Source organism: Tachypleus tridentatus, chromosome 2 (genome assembly GCF_004210375.1).
Source record: "Tachypleus tridentatus isolate NWPU-2018 chromosome 2, ASM421037v1, whole genome shotgun sequence".
Taxonomy (NCBI): Eukaryota; Metazoa; Arthropoda; class Merostomata; order Xiphosura; family Limulidae; genus Tachypleus; species Tachypleus tridentatus.
This window is the reverse complement of record NC_134826.1, coordinates 140,898,398-140,912,874: the sequence shown is the minus strand read 5'-3', so window position 1 is coordinate 140,912,874 and position 14,477 is coordinate 140,898,398. Positions and strand designations below refer to the sequence as shown.

Here is a 14,477-nt window from a genome sequence, read left to right as displayed (position 1 = left end):
ATTACTGTTAAAGCAACTAAAATGTACATATTAGAAACTGTGAATACTTATATGGCCAGATATCCTGAAAAACTGGATATTAATGGAAGATGAAGAAAAATTAGCCCAACCATTTTTCATTATTGATGTGAACAGAGTGAAAACCAATATTCCAGAGCCAACAGAGAACCTATACAATACACTGATTGCACCAAGAGACTCAGTCTAAATGGTACAATCAGTGTATTGTATTAGCTTCTACATCATCCAGGGCAAAAGAAATGGTATACAACTCAGAAGTGAACACAAATTATACAGGGCATCCTGAGAAAAACCATTGAGACACAACAAACCATGGCAGAGCTCAGAGTCATCTGATTTCAAACCATCCATAGAAAGGATAATAAAAGAATGGTTCAAAAGATGTTCAGCAAACAGAAGATGATACTTCCAATCAGAAGTATCCAATTTCCTCAGATGACTCAAAGAAAGGGCAAAGGGAGTGGATAGTAAGAAGCCATGGTGGGATGTGCTAGCCAGTAGAGACAGTAATATTATCTAATGACAGTCCCAATTCAGCTAGTTGTGCCTGGATATGAAAGCCAAAACAAAAATGGCAGATCATCTATTCTGACAGAGCATAGCTCACTGAAGAAGACAAAACCTCAGTATGCATTTATAACTATTTACAAACAAATTCTTAAACTTATGTTTCTTAAAACATAGAACAGTATAAACAGAAATAAAGCAATTATCTCTTCTACTTATGAATTTTGTACTTGGATGTTGCTAAACATAGGTTTCTAAGCCTTTTAAAATTTTGCAACTGGAGTGGAGTATACAAAACAAAAATTTTCTTTCAGGTTTTATTACACACACACACACATGCAGTTGAATAACCGAAAAAAAATCATAAGTTACTTTACCAATGGTATATAATTCCAATATACATTATCAAGCATAACAACTAAGTTGTATTCAGATACAGAAACAAACATTAAACTTTGAGCAGCTAAAGACGACCAATCCTCTTGAAATGTTGGATTGAAAGAATGTTATAGCCTTTTAACAGACTATAATGTCTGAAAAAAACCACTATAGGAACATTCTAACTAGTTATTCAAATGTCATATATTGAAATACATATATACATAAGGGACAGTTTTCAAAAATGGAAAGAGGTGAACAGGGTCATGGTGTTTGATTCAGTACATAAACCATATTTCAGCAAAATAAACAGAAAAGAGACTTTTATTTTATATTCTAACTTGTCAGTATTAGTAAGTTGAGTTCCTAACTCACATGAACCTACAAACTTAGTGTTTTGACATCACAAATACCTAATTTTACCCAATGCAGCATTCAACATACAACATAACTTATAAAAACCAATATTTAAATGTGTTCTTTTAATACTTACTTTTAAATTAAGAAATAAAGTCACACATAATATTAAAGTTTGAATTATAATCTACAATTTTATACTAAACTTATTGATGTAAATTCATGACATTGCAGTTCAATCAAATTTTTAGTGCAAGTCAACAACTACAATGACATAGCCTTTGACCCTTGACCTGTTGCAAAAGGGTTAATGAGAGGCAGGCCCAACTGAGTAAATGCAATTATTGACTTAGGGGTGAAGAGACCACTCTGTGATTAGAATCCTCTATGGTCAAGAAGACTGATCCACCACCAAGATAAGAGTAATTAAAATCACCTAAGAGGAGAATGGGAGATGACAACTGATCAAAGAACATTATGGTCCAAGTTGATTGTAAGTCACTTCTGAAGACTGTTAGAGAGAACAAAATAGTTATGGAGCCACCCAAAGAGAGATAAACTGCCACAATCTCAAGTGGAGTAACTAGTGGCACAGATGTAGAGAGAACGTGCTGGGCAACCAGCAAAGCCACATCACCATGGGTTCAACAATCACACAACTTGTCTTTCCTAGGGAGGAAAAACTGTCAAAGGGTGATTGCATCAATAGGATAGAGGAAAGTTTTCTGTAAGGAGAGATAGACTGGGTGGTATGAATCAATTAGTACCTTAATGTTGTCCAAGTTGGAACATAATCCTTGACAGTTCTGCTGTATCTGTGTGGTTATTGTTATTTACTAGGTTATGAGGACAAAAAAAAGCCTTTTGGTTTGCAACCTTGCTGCTTCTCTTTAGAATACAGAAGTCTGTTGACCTACATGAATTTTGCCTGAAGTCTGTCAGAAGATGGCGAGTCTAGTGACTGTACCTCATAAAGGGCAACAAATTCTGAAGACAAAAAAAAACTCCTCAGGAAGCATGGAAAGGTCAGTCTGCACACTTACTGAGATGGTAGAAAGAAGAGTGGTAACTTATATCTCTGACAGCATGGAAGACAAGAGTTTCTGTGCCTGAGGATAGATTATGTTGTTAACAGTCTTCAAGCATTGTACTTCTTTTTCCTCCATCCACTTAGGACAAGAATGGGAGGAGGAAAGATGGGAGCCATCACAGTTGATGCAGTGATGCTCCTGATCACATAAATTTGGCTTGTGGTCTTTACCACTACAACAGGTGCAGCACAAAGGGTCACAACAAGAAGACCTAAAGTGACCAAACCACTGGTATTAGAAACACCAGAGGGGATTAGAGATATATGGCCAAATGTTACAACATATGTAACTTGCCTTCACAGATGTAGAGAAGACACAGAAAAGTGAACGTCAAAATGAGAAGAAGGGTAAGCCTAAGTCTTCCCTCTTTGTGAGTAGAAATACATTGCATGGCTGAAACTCCTCAACTGGAGAGACTGGTGAGGATTTCTGTCTCAGAGATGTTAAGGAGATTACTCTCAGCAATAACTTCCTTGGATGTATTAAGTGTAGTATGGGGAGTAACAGTAATACACAAATCCCCAAGTCTTAAACTTCAAGTTCTGGTTTTGAGGTTTCAACCAGAATGTCTCCAGATCTTAACTTTCAGACAGATTTTGAAAAACAAGTGAACCCTTTCAATCCCTTCTGAACAAAAAAAATTGAGACCTCTGTCTAACGGACTTTTCATATAATGAGTGTAAAATGAGAAATCAAGGTACAGTATCAACTGCAGCTTGTGACTGAGTAATACAATCCTCCAAGAGTGGTTGTTTAAATCTTAGCAGTTATGAGAAACTGAAAAGTTCAGTGTCCTCTGATCCCACCCACCATGGAGTCCTATAGAGCTGAAAGTAAAAGGCTCAGCAGCAATGTCATTGTTCCGTGAACACCAGACACAAAGTCCACAACACTTGTTGAGAATGTTCAATACTGGTACTCGGTTAACCCTAACTCTGAAGGACCAAGTGTTTGACCTTGAAAGGTAAGGGGGACCTAAGGTCAAAGTGGTATGTGGGGATTAGAACCCTCAACCACCAAGATCCTATCCTCATCTTCATGCATCGTCTTGCACAGCAAACACGTGTGGATATTCAGATTCCAGACAAGGTAAAACATAAAGACAGAACTTTCTCTGGGATGTCCCCTCAACAGATACAAGCATCCATGCTAAAGGTTAAGAGAAACAAAGGGAGACGAAAGCAGATGGAAAAGAAAAGCAGATGAAAAAGAAAAGGAGGTGAAAATAAGTGAAAAACAGGGGGAAGACATAAAGAATCCATCTGTTAGACAAAAAACAGACAAATGGGAAGACATAAAGAATCCATCTGTTAGAAAATGACAAAATAAAAGAAGGTCAGGAAGCTGGAAAGGGAAGGCAAATGTTGGCAAAGTGAGCCATATACGGTCTTGTCGACAAAATGACAATGACATCAAGAAATGTGAAGATGGAAAGTAAAAGAAGGTTAGGAAGCTGGAAAGGGAAGACAAAACATGGAAGCAGCAAGCCTGAGAACAGAAACATAATGATAAGTTGCAAATAACAACAAACCATAGTAAACAATGAGACTGATGCCAAATTGACCCAACCCAGGTATTTGGTAAATTAGGAACACACATCAAAAACCTCAGGGCAAAGGAATGGAGTCCAATGAATATTATGGAGAGTAGCTCACATTACCCACAAGAGCATCCCACCCCCACACCACAAAAGCCAAGTATAATGAGATAGAACAGTAGCAGAGAGATGTGTCACTGTGGTGAAGAGAACAAAAACAAATCTCTCCAAAAAAAAACACTCCTGTAAGTGATTAAGTACCACAAACACAAGATAATGAGATATAACACAGAAGAGTGGTAAGAAAGAGACAAAGGCACAAAAACTGAGCACTAGAAATGGAAATCAAAGTTTGGGAGTCCACCCTATAAACAGGTAAAAAGATTCCAAAGACTAGGAATCAAAAATGGCTACTGGCCAGGACAAAAAAAAAAACACACACAAATAGGACAAACAGATGAGGATGACAAGCCATGTTACCATAGATACGGAGGTGTTTGATAAGTGAGTCTGCAAGGACTGTAATGTCAGGAGGAGGAAAAAGAAGACAAAGCAATCTTGAATAAAGCATGAGAGAAATCAAAAGATAAAGGGAACAGATGAAGAGAATATACCTGAAACATCATGTTTAAAAAACAGTGATTAAAACAATGAGGATTTTTCTTTTGTTTTGCCTGTCAAAATTGTCATCACCCCAACACATTTAAGAATGCCTGTTACATCCTCTGCAGACAAGAAGACATCAGTATCCATGATGTACACAGGTACCATGCTAAGAATATCATCACTGTCACAAGGTAAAGCAGAAGTTACCATCATTTGAATATTCATAATGGGTAAGCAAGGAAATGAAAAAATTATAATTTAGTTTTTTTCCTTAGTTATAACACAAATCTGTGAAACTTGTATACAATTTAAGTTTTGTAAATTATTGAAAATCTATTCTAACTAATTAATAATTCTAGAAAAAATACAATTCCAGACAATACCAAGAAAAAGAATGAAGTTATTTGAGTACAAGTGCAGAAGGAGAGTTACTGAACAAGGAGTTACGTTACCTCATGTATCATGTTGTAAGTATGAACTTTGTTTTACCAGTAACAGGGCACGAACCACTGAACTTCAAATACAAGTATGGTATTCTAGCAACTAGTTCAAGGAAGAGAGATGAGAATAAGACTGTGATAATAACTACTTAAAGATACTGATGCTTTTAGCAACACACAATCCTCAACCCACAAATATTCTACTCAGTATAATAAAGAAACATGCATTACTCTGTTTACAATTTATTAAGAGCACAATATAAACTATTTGTTGGTATGTATACATGCAATTATAGAATGGGCCCGGCATGGCCAGGTGGGTTAAGGCATGTGACTTGTAATCTGAGGGTCGTGGGTTTGAATCCCGGTCGCAACAAACATGTTTGCCCTTTCAGCCGTAGGAGCATTATAATGTGGCAGTCAATCCCACTATTCATTGGTAAAAGAGTAGCCCAAGAGTTTGCAGTGGGTGGTGATGACTAGCTGCCTTCCTTCTTACACTGCAAAATTAGGGATGGCTAGCGCAGATAGCCCTTGTGTTGCTTTGCGCAAAATTAAAAAAAAAATAACAAAAAACTAATTTATAGAATGTAGCACTTACACTTCTGTAATTCCAGATAACTAAAATAGAAACATTTATTTATTGTATGCAGGAAAACAAAGATAACAAGACAGGCATACTACATGTACGATTACCTGTGAACATGGCAGTCATAGGGTAGGTCAGGTCAATCACAGTTCTCCAATATGAAGTCATCTTCTGTAATGTAAGAAAAAAGTAGCTTAAATTTTCAAAATAATAAACATTTTGATGTCTGTCAAAGAAAACGTACACATTGGCAATAAACAAAATTAATAAAGAGATGTGACAGAAGCCTTGTTAGTGCAAATTTTCAACGCTTGTAAACTTTATGTGCACAAAAAGCATACAATGTAGTCTTAGTTTTCAATATTTAATATGATCAATAATTAATAAAAAATAACAGATATACATTTAGAAAAAGACAAATAAAAATATCACAACATGATTTCCTTTGCTTGGACAGCATATATTGACCTTGGAGCTAAATCTGTCTTGATAAGGAGAAACCTGGTATCCTTAGATGCATTTATACATATACAGAAAATAGTAAACATTTAAATCATAAACTAAATTTAACTGTGAAACCAGCTTTCAAAATGAATTACTTCAAAGAAACAAAAGTTTATGGATGAAGTACAGTTAACCTCAGAATTACTGTCTATAACTTTGAGCTAAAATTCTGACAAGTAAATTAGTCTTGTAATTTAATTAGATTTCTTGCAATTTTTTTTAGAATTAGTATAAACATATTAATAGAATAAAACAAAACATTTGTGAAACTATTGATTTTATCCTGTAGATATAATGTTAAAAATTAAGTACAATATAAACACAGAACCAACATTATCTATTGTATATTATTACACAAATTTCACAATATATGTACTTATTTTCAAGTGGTTTCTGCCCCAAAAAATTATGATAACAAGTATTAACAAAATAAGTTTTAATAATTATTGAGATGCACAAAATTAAGACAGGTTACTTTACATCAACATGTTTCAGTTACAGCTTTGACTGTGCTCGAAACACTTGTACTTCACTGATAGCTTCTTTGATAAGTTTTGCAACATTGGAGTTTGTCAAAATGACAAGAAAACAAAAAATATTTTGCAAAAAACTAGTTACTCCTATTTAAATTACCTATTCTTAGAAACACTTAAGAAATTACAACAAATTAAAAACTCCTATTACCATTGACCACTCTCTTGCTTTTTGGATAAAAGTCGTCACATCCTTTTCCTGGCACCACAGGGCACCCATAAAAGCACCAATACTAACTCCACCAACCATGTCGATAGGAATACCAGCTTCCTGAATGGCTCTAATCATTCCTACATGAGCCGACCCTCTAGAAAAAAAAACAAGGAACAAAAATAAAAGATGGTTATCAAATTAATCTTAAGTAGCTCTTAACAACCAAAGGAATTTTTGTATTTATTTGTCATTCCGTACAAAGCTGCACAATAGACTGTTTGTGTTATACCCAGTACAGGTATTGAAATCCAATTTTCTATATTATATATAAGCCTTCAGTGCTGAACAATAGCAAAGATACACTAAATATTAATGATAATATTAAGTTTGAAAACAAATTAGGAAATACAGATTTTTCATACTGAAACAGTTAGCAAATCTAACAGGTTTTCAGAGTGTAAAGTGCTAAAATTACTGTACAAAACACTAGTGGATAAAAAAACACCATCAAGAAATAATCTAATTAAATGGTTCCTAAGGTAAAAAAGTAGAAAAACCTTTCTTTTAAACAAATCTTAACTAACTCACTATGAAGTCAGTCAATTTGACCAACCTTGTAACCATTTTGTACTCATTATAGTTTTGCACAATAACTTTTAATACATTATGTATATCTTCACAACATTTGAAATACTTTTACAAGTCTTCTTGTGTACACAAAAAATCAATTTTTTTAACAAAGTATTTTTATGAAAGATTTGTCTGTAAATATATAGAATATAAAGAGGTAATTATGTAATGACTCTTACCTAGCTCCACCTCCTCCTAAAACTAGCCCAATGGATGTCCCGGTCAAAAAACGAGAGAGTCGAGAAAAATCTGAATGGATGTTTGGGGCACTCTCAAATAACTTGTTATACATCTCCTTCTACAAAGGAAAATGATAACAGTATAAAAAAGCACCTTCAGTGCTCTGGCTGCTAACATTATAGTTATGTTTATTGTTTTGGTTTAGAAGGTCTTCTAACATCAGCACATTAATATTTTCACTACCTGTCAGAAAATGTCTGTGCCAAATTTTTAATACTAAATTTTAGTACTCTCATAGGAGTAACACAAACTATAAGAATAATTCCAAGTACAGTGGTTAACTACTAAATAAAACTTAAAAACAACAGTAGAACAAGTCACTAAACTTGTTGAAAAATTAGCTATTTATAAAAACAATTGTTAGTATTAACAGCAATTTGTGTTTATTTTGGAGTAATTAATTACGAAAGCACTCGCACTTTACGTACAACAAAACCAACTTTATTTCACTAATACATTTCACTCCTGAAAAACACAGGTCCACCTTTCTGAAGCACTCAGGTTGTAAACTTTCATATCTTCATGTCACTTGCAAGAGTGGCCTTTTTTCAAACGTGAAAAACTATTTATACATTTTGCAGTTTAATGAAATGTAAAAAGTGCTATGCATTCTGATCTGTGTTGGAGAAAAGGTTATACAGCACTAACAAAAATATTTTTCTCAAGTTTTTGTTTAGAGTCATCAAAACTACAAACAAATTCAGCTCGGATGCACCCTGTATAGGTAAAACGAACATTAATGAGGGTTAAAACAAAATAGCTCGAAATTAAGACGCTTCATTAGCTCTAGCATTATTTATTTCCAAGTCAACAGGAAAAAAACAAAACAATCAAGAGCATGACCGAATTTAAGTGATAAATACTCCTCAAAAATCTTTGGATACTGTTAAAAAAAATCAACAACACACTCACCAGACGAGATCGAGACTTCTTTGTGAACATTCGTTTTGGACACTGAATGTGATGATGAGATGAACACCATGATCTAATATTTAGCCATTCTACTGTATTCCGAGGTTTGTCATTTCCCTCCCGATGCAGCAGAATCAGTTCCTTTTGGGTTCTGACAGCAAGGTTTTCAAGTTGACGTTCCACCTGAACAAAAAAAAGTTTGAAAGAATGACATATATTTTTTGCCTTCTGAGCGGATAAAAAGGTAACTTGATTGTAATGTGAGTTGAAGTTGGTAATACCATTTCATGCAGAGAAAATAGTTATAAAGTGCTATACACTATCAGAAAATCCTAAAAAGCTATAAACAATTGCTATTCCAAACAATTCCACGAGGACATTTAGCGAAAACAATCTGTTTTTAAAGAAAATGTTTATATAGTCCTTAATCTTGTAACACTATTGTCTTTCCTTCCTATCTTTTTGTTAATGACTATATAGCTCATTACGCTAATCTGAACAAAACCTACTAACAAGTATTATCTACAATGACATTGTTCAACAGATATTATGGTTCAAGTCTTTACGTTGGAATTATATTTCAAATTAGAAAAACATTTCAACTGGTATTTACTAGTTTTTATTATATAATTTCTACAATTCAACTCACCAACTTGTTAATTTGAAATGATGTTTTCATATTTTGTTGCAGTATTAAAATATGGATTTTTTTCTTTAAAATGTATACAACTTGTGTCACGATTTTTGTGAACAGTATTTAAATATACTGAAAAGTTTTACATAAAACATTTTCATACAATGTTCAGATAAATAATGTTTCTCTCATTATACTAAGGCTATGATACAATCTGTAATTATTACTAGAGTTGTTTCTTCTGCCCATTGTGGCTTTAAATCTGGTAGAATTTGTGTGGTTATATCACTTAAGATATGAACTGACCACACCGATGTCTTGTTCTAAAAAATATATATAATATGTGATAATCATAGGAAACTGATAACAAAATTTAGTTTTGGTTTCAGGAATTTTTTTTAAAGATTTGTAGTCAATAACTACTAAAGAATTTTGTTTTCACACACGTTGTTTACCTGGAGCATAATATTTACATAAATTTATTTCTGTATATTACTGATGTTCCTATTTGTCTTCAATAACAGACTTGTTTTTTTTTTTTTTCCAGCTTTTAAGGTTAAACATTTTTTAAAAATTCTAAAAATTGAAGGCAACGTAATATGAGATTTCAAGTTATGTGAATGAAAATTATGTACTTTGTGGTTTCCTTTCAAAAAACTGTTTTAACACAGATAAAGCTAAAAGGTATCATGTGTCCATTTTCACTCAAATAAACCTAAAATATTATTATATATTTGTTTTAACTCGGATAACGTTAAAAAGTACTGTCTCACAATGGGCTCGGTCTCAGGGGGCAAAACTCGTAACCATTTTGTGATTGTCAGAGTTTTCATAGTATATCATTTAACGCCTTGTGTGTATTTTCATCAAACTTTGCAGTTTATCAATAGATATTACAAGGCCTTTGTAGATGAGGTCAGATTATCAGTAAATATCACAAGACCTTTGCACATGAGGTCAGATTATCAGTAAATATCACAAGACCTTTGTACATGAGGTCAGATTATCAGTAAATATTACAAGACCTTTGTAGATGAGGTCAAATTATCAGTAAATATTACAAGACTTTTCTACATGAGGTAAGATTATCAGTAAATATTACAAGGCCTTTGTACATGAGGTCAGATTATCAGTAAATATCACAAGACCTTTGTACATGAGGTCAGGTTATCAGTAAATATCACAAGACCTTTGTACATGAGGTCAGATTATCAGTAAATATCACAAGACCTTTGTACATGAGGTCAGATTATCAGTAAATATTACAAGGCCTTTGTACATGAGGTCAGATTATCAGTAAATATTACAAGGCCTTTGTAGATGAGGTCAAATTATCAGTAAATATTACAAGACCTTTCTACATGAGATAAGATTATCAGTAAATATTACAAGACCTTTCTACATGAGGTCAAATTATCAGTAAATATTACAAGACCTTTCTACATGAGGTAAGATTATCAGTAAATATCACAAGACCTTTCTACATGAGGTAAGATTATCAGTAAATATCACAAGACCTTTGTACATGAGGTCAGATTATCAGTAAATATCACAAGACCTATGTACATGAGGTCAGATTATCAGTAAATATTACAAGACTTTTCTACATGAGGTAAGATTATCAGTAAATATTACAAGACCTTTGTACATGAGGTAAGATTATCAGTAAATATTACAAGGCCTTTGTAGATGAGGTCAAATTATCAGTAAATATTACAAGACCTTTGTACATGAGGTCAGATTATCAGTAAATATTACAAGACCTTTGTACATGAGGTAAGATTATCAGTAAATATCACAAGACCTTTGTACATGAGGTCAGATTATCAGTAAATATCACAAGACCTTTGTACATGAGGTCAGATTATCAGTAAATATCACAAGACCTTTGTACATGAGGTCAGATTATCAGTAAATATCACAAGACCTTTGTACATGAGGTCAGATTATCAGTAAATATCACAAGACCTTTGTACATGAGGTCAGATTATCAGTAAATATCAAGACCTTTGTACATGAGGTCAGATTATCAGTAAATATCAAGACCTTTGTACATGAGGTCAGATTATCAGTAAATATCACAAGACCTTTGTACATGAGGTCAGATTATCAGTAAATATCACAAGACCTTTGTACATGAGGTCAGATTATCAGTAAATATCACAAGACCTTTGTACATGAGGTCAGATTATCAGTAAATATCACAAGGCCTTTGTACATGAGGTCAAATTATCAGTAAATATCACAAGACCTTTGTACATGAGGTCAAATTATCAGTAAATATCACAAGACCTTTGTACATGAGGTCAGATTATCAGTAAATATTACAAGACTTTTCTACATGAGGTAAGATTATCAGTAAATATTACAAGGCCTTTGTAGATGAGGTCAAATTATCAATAAATATTACAAGACCTTTGTACATGAGGTAAGATTTTTTAAATAAGGATTTCCTCTTTAATTTTTTCTTTCCAAATGTTAACTATCCAACATGCAGAGTAACTTTAAAATACCTTTATCCATATCCTATTTCACAAACAATATTTCTATAACCTCCCAATAAACTCCAGATATTTATCAAACGTTTTTGTTTTAAAAAAACCTGACATTTTATCTGTTATTTTCACTGTTGCATTTGTTTTTAAAACAGTCCTTTTTTTTAATGTCAGCACTATCGCTACAGTTCGTGGATCAAAGGCCATGTCATCACCTCTGTTGACCTGCATTCAAAACTTAATGAACTACTACTTTATGAATTTTTCTCCTTAGGTTTGGTATCAAACTGTAGATTATAATTCATATGTTTATATTATACATTATTTACATTTCTTAATTTAAGAGCAAATATTAAGAACACACACACATTAACACTGATTTTTTTTTTACGAGCCATGTGATATGTTGAATGCAGCACTGGTTCAAATTAGATGTTTGTGATGTCCAAATACAAAGTTTATAGTTTTGTAAGAATTAGTTAAGCTACAATATATAATTAAAACCTCGTATCTTTTCTAAACAATGAGATATCACAAATATAGTGAAACACAGCGACCTTGCCCATAACATTGTATTTTTGGAAGCACTGCATTATATATATATATATATATATACTTGCTTCTACATATGTGTATAACCACTGAAAAGCTCAGAATATCCCCTTAGTAATTTTCTCAGCCATTTTAAAATATAATGGCATCCCCTCTTTCTTTCAAAATACACCTTCATGCTGGTAAGTTGAGTCTTCAGTCTATCCTAGATTTGATATATTTTGTAAATATAAATACAGCTTAGTTATTAAACTTGATAAATTATGATGAAATTCTATGGTATTGGTGAAATAATTTATGATTTTTTGGTTATTGAAATGTGTATATAAAATCTAAAAAAAAATTATTTTGTTTCACATCCTCAATGTGCAAAATTTCTTGAGTATTAGCAAGGTATGACAAGCATTAATCAAGTACAGGGATCATAACTGGAAGAGTTTGGCTTTCTTCTTTATTTACTATTCTGTGTTTTCAGAATAATAAGTTTAAGAACTTGTTTGTAAATAGTAATAATCTACATACTTATGTAGGTCACTTTTACGAACCTAAGGTCAGTTTGAGATAATCAAATACGATATCAAAAGTACATGTGTTGCTTCATTATAACTTTTCTATTGTTAGTCAGGCATGACTGAAAGGTCAATGTACAAAATTAACCAATTTGCATAAATATATAATTATGATATTTAAGTTATTTAGTCTAAACACATTAATGTTAAAATAACCAATTTGCATAAATATATAATTATATTTAAGTTATTTAGTCTAAACATTAATGTTAAAATAACCAATTTGCATAAATGTATAATTATGATATTTAAGTTATTTATTCTAAACATTAATGTTAAAATAATCAATTTGCATAAATATATAATTATGATATTTAAGTTATTTAGTCTAAACATTAATGTTAAAATAACCAATTTGCAAAAATATATAATTATGATATTTAAGTTATTTAGTCTAAGCATTAATGTTTTTGTTTTGTAATTCTGGAAAGAAAAAACATAATTTATGTTCATTTCCTAATTTTACATGGCAGTTATGAGTTTGGTCAAATCAACTGAACCCATAAAGAGATTTGTTAATAAATATAGCACATAAAATATAGTTTTTTTTCTTAAGAAATGTTTGATAAAATTATCTGAAAATTATACAGATTTTGCATATAAAATTTGAAAATTTTCTGACACATAAAAGTATTTTTAATACTATAACAAAAATTATTTTGCGTGTTGGATAGCCAGCATGCAAAAATAAAATAAGACGTGCTTAACATTCTTTAAGACTAAATAAAAAAATCTGACATATTGTTTATGAAAGCCTTGTAATATTTACTGATAATCTGCCAGATTTAGTAAACATACACTTACTAATTTAAAAGTAATAGCACGAAAACTACAACTTCCACAAACTGGTTAAGAGGTCAATGTGACCGTCAATGGTAGTGATACTAGTTCCCATTAAGAAAAAAAAACATATTTATAAAATTAACTTTTTGAAGCTACTAAAACCTTAAAAAGTGTTTAATTTTTTTCCTATCTCCTAAATCCTTTTTTTTCTCCTTCAATAATGGCTTGAGAGGGACAACTCTAAAAATTAGTTTCATACAGCACGACGAAACATTGTTATAAACAAATAAACATTATAACATAAAATTCATGTACTTGCAGCTACTCTGACTTAGTGACTTTTTAAAAGATGGTATACAGTTTGAACAAAGTGAAACAGAAGGAGTTAAAATAAAAATAATACATTACTTCTCCTACAGTTGGTTCCTGATCGGCGAGCCCTACAATTAGGATACAGTCTGCTTGTCGGATACAACGCTGTGTCCACGTGGAAAACCTGGAGTCACACTGATAGAGAACTATTCTATGTTGGTCTTCTTGTTGACCAAGCCAGCTACAAAGTCTGTACTCATTGGTGCTATAAAATTGTATTCAGATGTACTATTATACCTTATACATACTTTCGAAATTTACACTGTCTGTAATTACACTTGCAATCAAAGAAAATTTTTATGAGAAAAACAGCAAACAGATATTACAGTTGTTGTATAGACTTATAAAAACAGTTCATAGTTAAAGGATATAAAATACTATTACACCAACATTTTGTTGGCCATACTGTTGTACATTATGCATGTGTTTTTTTTTAATGATCTTAAGTATCATGCATAAACTATACATGTAATGCAACAGAAACATAACTCCAAGAAGTTCTTGTTGTCAAAATACAGGAAAAAATTTGGTATTTAAAACAAAATATGACCTTTTGGATGAGTGAAACTTTTT

General features: G+C 32.2%; 1 protein-coding gene across 8 annotated transcripts in view; it reads right to left on the bottom strand.

The window, feature by feature from the left end:
* sws (patatin like phospholipase domain containing sws) overlaps positions 1-14,477 on the bottom strand; it is a 102,429-nt gene that overhangs the window by 28,264 nt on the left and 59,688 nt on the right. For all 8 annotated transcript variants that reach the window (XR_013025540.1, XM_076491406.1, XM_076491401.1 and 5 more), the window contains exons 22-26: positions 13,941-14,109; positions 8,500-8,682; positions 7,527-7,645; positions 6,715-6,871; positions 5,634-5,697 (exon numbers count right to left, since the gene is read on the bottom strand). Coding sequence is in view for 7 of the 8 variants with exons in the window: in XM_076491406.1 (XP_076347521.1) it covers positions 5,634-5,697; positions 6,715-6,871; positions 7,527-7,645; positions 8,500-8,682; positions 13,941-14,109 (692 nt within the window). In the remaining variant the exon portion in view is untranslated. The remainder of the gene's footprint in view (positions 1-5,633; positions 5,698-6,714; positions 6,872-7,526; positions 7,646-8,499; positions 8,683-13,940; positions 14,110-14,477) is intronic.